At 41.9% G+C, this 12,343-nt stretch overlaps 1 protein-coding gene across 2 annotated transcripts in view; it reads right to left on the reverse strand.

Annotated features, from left to right (window-relative positions):
• The window catches only part of NHEJ1 (non-homologous end joining factor 1), an 84,675-nt gene that overhangs the window by 70,654 nt on the left and 1,678 nt on the right, over positions 1–12,343 (reverse strand). For both annotated transcript variants that reach the window (XM_036254742.1, XM_036254741.1), the window contains exons 2-5: positions 9,801–9,977; positions 9,203–9,415; positions 1,618–1,756; positions 949–1,007 (exon numbers count right to left, since the gene is read on the reverse strand). In XM_036254742.1, coding sequence (XP_036110635.1) covers positions 949–1,007; positions 1,618–1,756; positions 9,203–9,415; positions 9,801–9,977 — 588 coding nt within the window. The remainder of the gene's footprint in view (positions 1–948; positions 1,008–1,617; positions 1,757–9,202; positions 9,416–9,800; positions 9,978–12,343) is intronic.

Below are 12,343 nucleotides of genomic sequence, written 5' to 3' on the forward strand. Positions count from 1 at the left end.
TCCACCTCAAGAACACCTGCTTTATGCTTAGCTCTGTGAAAAGTTCTAATTTCAGGTTCAAAAGAAATATGAGCTACAGCTCCTATCCACAAGTTTACAAATTAGCCTAGAAGACAGAATAGAAATGTGAATAATTTATACATAACATAGTATTATAATAGCATTATTTACTTACATAGTAAAATACCAACTTGAGTAACATGTACAATTACAAAATAGGGCAATAATACTAAGGTACTAACTGTACAACCAACAAGTCCCAGAAGAGTTAGAGAAGGAGAAGATCAATATTGACTAGTATTATCAAAGGTCACTATTAATAATACTCCCCCTGTTTGGCATTTAACAGATGTTTCTTTTGGCCAAGCTCAATCCTTAGAAGGGAAACCTAGGCAGGAGCTTCTGACAGGCCACAATTATCTACTCCCCATTCATTCCTTTGCCAGTCCCCTTGTATAAACACTGTGATTTTCCACAGCCTACTGTGCCCACAAGACAGTCCCCAAATGGTAGCCCTGTGCTTTTCACCTTCCTCTACTGCGGGATGTTGGAGGGGCCTTGACAAGTAATAATAACTAGTGCCCCCTCCCCCTGCTCCAGAATCTAGACCTGCGATCAGATCTCAACAAGCAAAATTTTAGCAACTGGGCAACCAAGTTTTCCAAGGTTAGAAAATTCCAAATGAAATACCTAGGTACTTTAACAGAGATGTTTTTTTAATATTAATCAGCCCCACTTTTGCCTTTTACGTTCTTTCCCCCTATTTTCCCCATCTTCCCCATGTATATCTCAAGCTTTATCAGACTTTCTATAGGCAACTTTTCCAGAGAAAGCACTTTTCCAACCATGCAAGCAACCTAATATCCAAATGCAAGTCACCACTCGGGAACCTGGAAAAAGGAAGTAAAGCCAAGTTGCACAGGAGAAAGGAAATAAGAAATACTCTACCTCTACCATAAACTGTTCCAAGAAAGACTTTTCTTCAAATGGCTCTGTCTTCAACCGATCTGTAATAAGAATGGATACAGAAAAGAAATGTGAGTCTTAGGACAAGCTTCATACCTGTGAGATGGAAATGAAACAGAACCCAAAACTTCTTGGGAAAGAGCACAAAGATGCAATACCTAGAGGCACCTAGTCCAGCAGGAAAAGGGATGAGAGTGTGTGGGCAAACAGGAGGAGGAGAAGGTGATTAGCAACACATGGCAGGTTTGGTGGCAGCATGTGCTCGAGGGAGTTTTCCCCAACACAAAGACAAAGGTCAAACTAAATTTTTATTTTTAAGTTGGAGTTATATAGCTTCCTAAAGTCCTAAGTTCATGTTGCCCTCGTACAATTTTGTATAGCTATTGGCCCCTTTCCAAAGTCTTTCCTTGCCATTGCCTAGGGCATGTCTGGACTGGGTCATGGCTTCTATTGGCCAGTTGGGCACCAGCCAGGTACTCGAGGCAGAGAGAAGTGTCACCAAGCATCAAGTCTCCAGTTTGGGTCAGTAGCTAGCACCCTCCCTCAAGGAAGCACCTCTCTAATAATGCAAATAAAGTTTTCCCCTTTTCTGAGGCACCTTTGATTATCTGTGCTATTCCCCACCCAACATCTCAAAGAATGTCCTCTCACCTCGGCTCAGCGTAGCCCCACTCTCCTGATAGTCCTGGATCTCTAGATCTTTCATACGAAGCAATGTTGCCAGCTCTCTCACTTGGCACTGCAATGCCAGACTCATGCCCATCAGAGGACAAATCAAATGCTGGGAGACCTTTCATGGAAGAGAGAGCAATTAGCCAACAGATACTTATAAAATACTCCCTAACACTGTATTAGGAACTAGAAAATAAATAAATAAATAAATAAATGTTTTCATAGGAACTTATAGTGTCATAGGCAAGCAATCCATTTACATGAATGTAAACACAAATTATTAAATAAGTATATTACAGCCCTGGCCGGTTTGGCTCAGCGGTTGGAGCATCGGCCTGCAGTCCTGAGAGACCCGGGTTCGGTTCCCGCTAGGGGCGCGTACCTCAGTTGCAGTTTGTCCCCGGCCCTGGTCAGTTGTGCGGGTGGCAACCACTCGATGTGTTCCTTTCACATCAATGTCTCTCTCTCTCTCTCTATTACTCTCTCTCCCTCCCACTCTACCTGAACAAAAAATGGAAAAATGTCCTTGGGTGAGGATAAAAAATAAAATAAAAATAAATAAGTATATTACAGAAGTTCAAGGATTTTCTTTGAGTCGCGGACAAAAAGATGGGAAGAATAAATACTCATGAATAGATCCTAGAGTTGTGATTTAAAGTGAAGGATGTGGTATAGCTGATAAGAGGAAAGTGCTAACTTATCTCTCAGCAGAGACTGAGAGACACAGGCAGATAACCCACGTAACCTTCAAGAAAGGTGATGAGGCCCTGACCAGTTTGGCTCTACGATTAGAACATTAGTCTGTGGACCAATGAGTCACGGGTTCAATTCTGGTCAAGGGCATGTGCCTGCGGTGTGAGTTGAGCTCCGGCCCTGCTCAAGGTCATGTGAGAGGCAACCAATCGATGTGTCTCTCTCACACAGATGTTTCTCTCTCTCTATCCCTCCCTGCCACTCTATCTGAAAATCAATGGAAAAGTATCCTCTGGTGAGGATTAAAAAAAAAAAAAGAAAGGTGATGAGGCTACAACAGAGTGTGCTTTCTAGAGTGTAGTAGGAGACAAAAATCCACAGTAAGTAAAAAATTCAAAGTCAAATTTTACCCAGACACTAATGAAGAGCCATTTCAGGGCTGATGATAGCCCAGAATAAGCCCAGAGTTTCTATCTGTTTCCACCAACGCAGCAAAGTCTAAGGCCACTATTGTAATAGAAGCAAGCCAGTCACCAAGAGACCAGCCTAGGAGGAAATAAACCACCAACACACACACCCTGCTCTTTACAAGAGATAAGAAGGTCACAAGCATAGCCATACTGCTGTGTAGCTAGGATGATGTTCTCATATGATAGTGTACAGCTATACAAAATTATCATTTAATTCACCTAAGCAAGGTATCCATTAGCCTTTGAAAGATGAAAGCCTTAGCTAAAGAAAATAACTAAAATCAATAATCTATTTGTGGCTTGGGAATGTTATCAGAGTTTCTTTCCCTTCCTCCAAGGAGATGAACTGAAGGAGGCACTATGAAGAAATGCCCTAGACCAGAGGTCAGCAAACTTTTTCTGTAAGGGCCAGAGAGTCAATATTTTCAGTTCTGTGGCCCATACAGTCCCTGTCGCAATACTCAACTCTGCTTTTGTAGCCTGAAAGCAGCCACAGACAACATGTAATAAATGAGGGTGGCTGGGTTCCAATAAAACTTTACAAAAATAGGCAGCAAGCCAGAGTTGGCCTGCTGGCCATAGTACACTAACCCCAGTCCTCGATCTAAAACAGAGAACTTTTAAACAAGATAGCCCACACAGGTCTGAAGTGAGGAAACGGTCCTGGACTCTCCTATAAGATGTGCAAGCCAGACTCACCTCAATCACAATCAGAAGTCTGACTCTTCAGACTTTTGCATTTTTGTTTTCCATTAATTTTCTAATAAAACTGCCTACTAAAAACTCCAGTTGTATTGTGGCTCAAACTGAGAGGAAAAGACTTTTTTCCACATTTTTCCCATGGGAAGAGGTAGGTTAGGGGTCAATGGTAGCAGATTTTGTACCAGCATCAGGACCCAAGAAATGCAGGGGTACTGGCACAAAGTGGAAAGCCAAAACTCAAGTCCAGCTATAGAACCCATACACCTCTTCTCATCACACAGCATGTCCCAAGCTGGTACTGTCTGCCAGCTCCGATCCTTCATATAAACTTAAGCTTCCAGGAAGTACTGTTCAGAATATGACAGAAGTTCTGCTTTGGGAAAATTTGTCTGCTCTAAACCCAACCCTCCTTCTTAGGAATTGCTTTCGGTAACTTTGGTCCTGTTCAAGGTAGATCAGGAAGAAAAACAGCTGAGTACTTGGATGAAAGCAAGTCAGTGTTTGGTGGGCTGAAATGAAATTGCCACTTGCTAACCAAGCAGCATCACCATCCATTTGGTGACAGCCACTCAAATAACAGAAACTCCTAAAGTTAATTAACTAGCCTCTCTCCAGGAGGCCACCTTAATAGCAATGTCTTTGAGTGGTAGTAAACATAACAACATGAAACATGATGAGAAGCAGTTTTCAATCAATGTCATGTCTAATTAAACCTGGTAATGCTATGCCAGGTACCTGAAATTATCTATCAGACTCCAGTGTCTATATAGGAAACAAACAAAAAATGGTTTTTATCAGTAAATATTTTAACTTCTAAAATATTTCATAGGTTTGGGTTACATCACTCTGAATCATTGGACTATAACTCACTTCAAAGTTAGATGAACACTAACTTAGATCAGTTAATTAGAACAAGGCATTGCGGCTGAAGGAACAGATTTCAAAGCAAATCCACAGACACTACAAGGAAAAATCTTGAAATGCTTTGGAGGGCAGGGACACACCCACCCCACCCCCTTCATTTATAGACAGCAATACACGAAGAGATGCAGTTCAACAAGTCAATTCAACAAATATCTACTATAATACATGCTCTGACCCCACAAGGCCTATGCCCTCAAAGAGCTCAAGAGTTAAGGAGGTCAGGAAGTGTGGTGGATATAGAAGCAGGAGCTGGCAATCTTCTCCAGAAGAAAAGCTAGTTATACTTTCCCATAATGTCTTCAGACCTCTCAAAGAAATGTTCACAAGTCATAGGCAGGAGAGCAGAATGGCAGTTATCAATCCCAAGAGAAATCCTATCAGGTTTGGATGTAGCGAGAAGGGTAAAAGAATGGGAATTAGAAGACTTCACTTCTAGTTCTGGCTCTGAGAGTACCTAGATGTAAAAATGGCTTAATCCCAAGTACTCTCATGGTCCCAATCTTTTCTAAAAAGAAAAATTATGAAGTTGGAGTATTTGCTCTCACAGGTCCATTATAATGCTAAAGGTAAGTAATATTCCATATGTCCTCTTACTTAATGCTCGTAAGTCCATAGTAAGGTTGTGATTGGTATCTCTACTTTACAGATAAAGAAATTGAGACTCATAAAAATTCAGTAACTTATCCTAGGTAATGTAAGTGGTGGAGGTGAGGTACAAATTCAGGCCTGCTAGTTCCAAATCCTGTGTTCTTCACTCTTTCTACCACAAAAAAACCTTTGCATATGAGTCCTAGGAATTATAAAACAGCCAGTGGTGACAAAGTTGAAAGTCAAAATATGGAATATCAAGAATTACATTAGAAAAAAAAATATATATATATATAACGACAAAAAGAATTACATTAGATACTAGAAAGAATACACAGTGGAAAGGAGGCAAAGATAAGAGAAGTTGGCCAGAAGTGGAAATGAGCTCAGTGTTGGAAAGCAGAAACCCAAAGCTTTATATATCTCAGAATATCCTTCAGAGACTTAAGAACTATTAAATTATTCATGTGAATACACTATGTCGTAGAGGGTGTGGGCAAACAGGTACTCTCCTATTCTCCTGCATGTCTAGTAGGAGTTATACTGCATAATGTCTCTAGAAGACAATCTGCATTATGTTAGCAAGAGTGAAGATGCAAATGTCCCTTGACTCAGCTATTCCACTTCTAAGAACTCACATAGAAAAAGTAAATACAAGGATATTCATCATATATAACAACAAAAGAATGGGAACAACTTAAGTGTCTACTAGTAGCATATCAATTAAACACATGTGGATATATTAATTAAATAAAACACTATGTTGTTATTAAAAATATTAAGGCAGGTCTTCTAAATGTATTGTGATTTATGATTTCTAAGTTCTACAATTAAGTTAAAAAAGCAAGATTCTGAACAGTGTGGACAGCTTGCTGCCATTTGTGAAAACACATACATAGACTCAGATAATATTTGATTGTGTGAAAATATACATACATACAAATACTCACCTATATAGAGCTTTCTTTAAGAATTTACATGAAGAGCCCTGGCCGGTTTGGCTCAGCGGTTGGAGTGTCGGCCTGCGGTACAGAGAGACCCGGGTTCGGTTCCCGCTAAGGGCACGTACCTCGGTTGCAGTTTGTCCCCGGCCCTGGTTGGTCGTGCGGGTGGCAGCCACTCGATGTGTCCTTTCACATCGATGTTTCTCTCTCTCTCTCTTCCTCTCTCTTCCTCCCGCTCTATCTGAACAAAAAATGGAAAAATGTCCTCGGGTGAGGATAAAAAAATATATAAAAAAAAAATAATAATAAAAAAAAAAAGAATTTACATGAAGCTATATCAGTAGTTGCTTTAGAGAAGGAAAAAGAGGGACTGGAAAGGAGGGTAGAAAGAAGACCTATTTTTTTCACTGTATATTCTTAAATGTCTGAAATGTTTCTCTTTTGCATGAATTACTCATTCAAAGAAATTAAATAAAAACTATCACAAGAATGAGTAACAAACAAAAATTATGACAATGTGACCTCACAGACACACACATAAGCTTAAAATAGTATCCACCTACATCCTTGCCAGTGTCCACTGGCTCTAACTTTTTCCCTATAAAGCTTCCTCAGGTTCCGAAATTTCCCTGGGATGGCATTCTTCTTCTTGTAAAAATAATCATTTTATTTTACATTAAAGCATATTTGTTAAGCAATTGTTCGATGCTCACTTCTCCCCACAGCCAACCAAGACTCATTCCATTCTGAACATTGTTGCCTCTTTTCTTATTGCAGCTCTCCAATTAGAGGAACTTGCCTAGAATAGTTTTTTCTTTACATATTATTTTCAATTGTAATATTCTTTTGAAAGAAAAAATTATTAGGGCTTACCAGCCTCCAAGGAGAACTGCCTCCCTATTCTGAGTTTCTAGAGCTGTGTGATGCAAAATGAGACTAGCCATCTTTCCCGCTTCCCAAAGGCCGCCCTAATGTTTTAGTCCCAGTACAAGCATTATTGAGGGGACAGTGCCCCCTGGTGTTACTCAGAAAAAGTTACAGGGGTTTTGAACCAAATAGGTAAATTCAGTATGTAAAGCAGGATGGAAAATTTCACCAGAAATTCAATTAAAATCAACAAATATGAGTAACTTTATCTACTACGCACTTTTTATGGGCCTTACAAATTCAGAGTTGAATGATGGATAGTTCTCTAAGCACTTAGGTCTAGCTCTACTCAGTTCAAGATCAAAATAAACACCAGAGAACAGTTTCTCAAAAGGCACTTTGTTCCATCTACCCTATTGATGCCAAAGCACCTCCAGGAGACTAAAGAAAGAAGATAGGGAATGAAGCCCACTTGCCAGATCTCTTGCTGATAAACCTACACCCAAAGGCCTTGCACAGAAGAACCCCCTCCTTTATTGCTACTGACTAAAACAAGCTCTGTTTATATAGAAGTGTAGAAGAGACCAGTGGCAATAATACCTGCAAACTAATTCTTAATGTCCACTTTCAACTAACCAATTTCTAATAAAAGCTCTTGGGACCTAGAAAACTACAAGTGAGCAGAGGACATTGTCCCCATAGTGTCTGAAAATGGCTTTCAAATCAGACTTATCTGCAAGTCAAATCCCAGCTCATTCATTTATAAGCTGGATGACTTTGGACAAATTACCTTCAATATCAGTTTCCTACTCTGAAAAAAACAGGGAATATAATACTTATCTTGCAGCACAACTGTGAGGATAAAATGATGAAATAATGTCCAGAAATGTACCTAACACTGGTACATACTCTACCCTATTGCCAGGGTGATCTTGATAAATTACAAATTGAATCATGTTAAACCCCTGCTTGCCCTGGCCGGTTTGGCTCAGCGGTTAGAGCATCGGCCTGTGGTCTGGAGAGACCCGGGTTCGGTTCCCGCTAAGGGCACGTACCTCAGTTGCAGTTTGTCCCTGGCCCCGGTTGGGTCGTGTGGGTAGCAACCACTCGATGTGTCCCTTTCACATCGATGTTTCTCTCTCACTCCCTCCCACTCTATCTGAACAAAATATATCAAAAAAAGAGGATAAAGAAAACAAACAAACAAAAAAACCCTGCTTAAAGTTTTTCAATGAATCCATGTTTCCATTGGGATAAAATCCAAACTCACTAGAACCCTTCAAGATCTAGCCACTGCCTACCTCAATGCTCACTTCTTCCCACGGCCTACCTCATTTCTCTCAACGCCCTGCAGTCACGAAGTTCCCCCACTTGCCCCACACTAAAACCTTTCCATGCCTCTCGAAATGCACTCTTGCCTAGAATTACCTCTTTATTTTCTCCCAGTTAGTTCCTACTCATCTTCAAAACTCAGCTCAGAAACCTTCAAGAAGTTTTGTCAGCCCTGGCTGGTTTGGCTCAGCTGTTAGTGTTGGCCAAAGGACCGAATGGTCGTGGGTTTAATTCCCACTCAAGGGCACATACCTGGGTTGCAGGTTTGATTCCCCAGGCCCAGTTGTGTCGGAGGCGACCAATTGATGTGTCTCTCATATGCATGTTTCTCTCTCTCCCCCCACCTCCCTTCCACTCTCTCTAAAAAAAAAAAAAAAAAAAAAAAAAAATCAATGGAAAAATATCCTCAAGTGAGGATTAACAAAAAAAAAAAAGTTTGTTGCATCCTCAATCATGCTGGGCTTAACCAATCAAAGAATTTAACATACTTTATCCTGTTACCTACCTGTCTTCTCACTAGATTATGAACTCCAGGAATAGGCTATGTTGCCTTAGATCTGGACACCCAACAATTGGCCCATAGTACATGTTTAATAAATGTTGGATAAAGTAATCAAAGATACCCATTTAAGTGTGTAGACCCAAACTCTGCTCCCTTTGCAAGGAAGGGATGTACCAGTCAAGAATCCCTTTTGCATTCTGCCTAGACAAGTAAAGTTTTTGAATTAGAGAATTTCAAATGGAGTTTCTAAAAAGTAAGAGCAGCCCGGCCAGAGTGGCTCAGTGGACTGAGCATTGGACTGAGAGGTTCCATTTTGATTCCTGGTCAGGGCACAAGCCTGGGTTGTGGGCTTGGTCCCCAGTAGGGGGCATGCAAGAGGCAGCTGATCAATCTCTCACCGATTTTTCTATCTCTCTCTCCCCTTCCTCTCTCTCTAAAAATATCAATGAAAACATTAAAAAAAAAAAAGTAAGAGCACCTAAAGCTTCACTTCAAAGCAGTTAGCAGTCCCCTTCTCTACCCAATACTTGAATTTCACTTACCAGAGAAGGGCTAGCTAGGATGCAGTGGAAATTCCAATAGAAGGGCAGACCAGAGAGCTCACTCCGCACCCGCAGTATCAGTGCCTCCGCCACACGATCACAGGAGAAGGTAGCTTTTCCAGGGCAAATAATGTCCTTCAACAGTGGGCGAAGCAGATCATCCAAATGACAGAGAAAAGCCTCAGGGGGGGCAGTCAGGCGCTTGTTCAGCTCCTAAAAATTCAGCAGGAGTTGTACAGAGTGAGGGTGCTCAAAGGAAACTGACTCGTTCTAAGTAACAGCAAAGGAAAACTCTGGTTAACATGAAGACAGTGGGCATGAGAAGAGAGATCAACTGGCCTACTTCACAATTCTGCCTTGTACTATATGCACCACATAACACACACACACACACACACACACACACCCACCCATATGGAAAGATCCCAGGGCTATAGGTAGAAGTACAGGACATTAACTGAAATGGTCTCAACCTGATTCAACCTTCCTTGACAACTGATAAGCTAGCAAGCTGACTGATGTTAATGTCCCCTGACCTTCACTAGGAAAGAAATAATATTCATTACCACAACCCAGCAGTACTTATCTTCACACTTACCTTGGCTCGCTGGCTGACCACACTAGCATCCACCTGTTCATGCCACACCTCTTGAAGATCTGAAATCAGCAAGGCATAGCCCTGCTTGGTGATATAAGCCTTAGCCAAGAGGGAGTTTTCAGCAAGCTGTAGCCATGCCCATGGCTGCATCAACAGGCCTTGCTCCAGTTCTTCCATCTGCAGGAAAGTCTTAATTTAGCAGTGTCCCAGAGTACTATAGGTCTGGTACAAGGGTACAAGGGATGGGGGGACCACCAGATAGTTCAAAATCTAATGTCTCATGAAATTCCTAATAAAACCAAAAGCATGGATTTACATTCTACCCCACTCATCCCCCACTCCTCCCCACCTCCAGGATATAAACAACTGAACACCAATCTTAGTACCACTTGGCCACTAAAAATCGATTTAGAATTTTGAAGGATTTTCCCCCCATATTATGTTCCCAGAGGGTATAAAATATCTCTTTCTTCTACAGCATTTAAGCCTCAGCATATTGGTATTAGTATTTCAGGTTTCTAATAATATAACTAAATGTGGAAACCTAAATGATTCTTGTTGCGTATTTATCACACTCCTAAGAAATATGTCAATGTTATCCTTTCCCAGGACTTCTAGAAGAGAAGGAATAGTTTTTGTCTCGTAAAACATCGTAAATCATAAGTGTCATCAGAGGAAATTCAAATTGTTTGATCATTATCTAAAACCAAAACTCTGGAAGCTCTCAGAACTTCAAACATATATATAGTCCATAAATATATATGACAAATATAATATATAATAAACATAATAATAAACAATAAATATAAAATAATATAAATGTACATTCCCTAAGACAGATTCTTAATCAGGAATCTATGTATACGAATCCTCTGGAATTACGTGTAAAACTTGTGCATACATGCATATACTCATTTGGAAAGAAGTCTGCAGCTACAGATAAATTCTCAAAGGGATCAATGACACACAAAAAGAGCTAATAAACACTGTGTCCACAGCAAACAAGAATGCCCAAATCCCATTTCAAGGGGAACCTGAAAGACTAAGAAGTCATGAATACAAGGCAGAGTACACTACAGTGGAAGAGATGATGAATTAACATCCTCTTCACTCATCTTCCACATCCCCCTCCCAAGGCACTGCCTTCAATGATACCATGTCCTGCTTGCTGCACATCCTAGATCTACTAGAAACCAACTCCCCTACTTCAACAATTCAATTTGTAGCCTTAACCTAGTAAACAGTCAGTAACTATAGCTACTTGACAAGAAGTTTGATTTTTCCTGTGGGTTAAAAAGAGGGGGTATTATAATTTCCTTCATTATTTCAGCTCCTTCATTATTTCAGTATATAAATACAAAGTGAAGTGAGGGGGCATCTCAGAATATAAAAAAATTCCTTGGATTTTCATTAACAAAGTCAACATGGTTTGTCCCAGTCATTTCCATCTCAGTCGAAGCCATTATTCTTCCAACCATAACCTAGTTTTTGAAACGCAGTCTTGTAACATAACTTAATTTGTACAGTCAGTAAACAAGTGAAATATAAATATACATCGTGACTTATTTGCAGCAGCTTCAAAACCTAGTTTGGTGAATGGTCAGCCCTCCCGTGCTGTTCCTGCCCGGAAGAGATCTTACTATGATTAAGCCAACCCTCACTGTACCCGAGTTCCACGCTGCCGAAGGGCACAAACACAAGTGAAGTGCCCAGCCCTTCTCTCCCTTAGAGGCTGTCTCGAGTGTACTCTGGTTCATCAAAATTGGGTTGATTACCCTGGCCTGTCACTTCAGACAGCCCGGAACTCGGGACCATCAAATTGTACGGATGTGGGGGTTTCGTAGTTGTTTCGTTTTGGGGTTGGGGGAGGAGTTTAAAGTGTGGCCAGGGTCAACAGGCCCATAAAAAGTCAGATATTCAGCACCTGACCTGAGGTTAGCTGCTCCCACACGCGTCCTGTTCTGAGTGTGGGCCCTCTCTATCCCATCTTTTTCTTGTTTTCTTCAAGAATGCCTTTAACTTCCACGTTAAGCAGATTCACCCGTTTATTTTTCTTAAATGAAGCGGCGGTGCGCCGAGGGCCAACACCGGGGTCACCTGAGCCCCGGAGTCTGCACCAAGCGCGCCCCTCAGCCGAGGCCGTCTCTGCGCAGTGCCTTCGCCATCCTGCAGAGGGCAGCAAGGCCCCAGGAACCCTCCGGACCGGACCACGCCCGGTACTTCTGGGAGGGGACGAACCCTCGCTCTCGTTACCACAGTCCCACCCCAGCAGCCCCGCCTGGCGTCGTGTCCAACCGCCCTCGCTAGAAGGGCCTTCGCTGTCCGCCTTTCCATGTCTACAGCACCGGCTGCACTGAGGCGCGGCTCCAGACCCCTCAGCGCGTAACAAAGCCGACAACCCGGGGCCTTGTCGCTCAAAGCAGCCCGCCAAGGAATAAACTTGGACCTTGCCTCGCAGTCGGGAGGCGCTCTGCGCACGCGCCGTCCCCGACGCCCCGCCCACCCCCAGAGGTCGGCCTCGGAACGTGGGCCGCGCACGGGTC

The sequence above is a fragment of the Molossus molossus genome, unplaced genomic scaffold (genome assembly GCF_014108415.1).
Source record: "Molossus molossus isolate mMolMol1 unplaced genomic scaffold, mMolMol1.p scaffold_m16_p_11, whole genome shotgun sequence".
Lineage (NCBI taxonomy): Eukaryota > Metazoa > Chordata > Mammalia > Chiroptera > Molossidae > Molossus > Molossus molossus.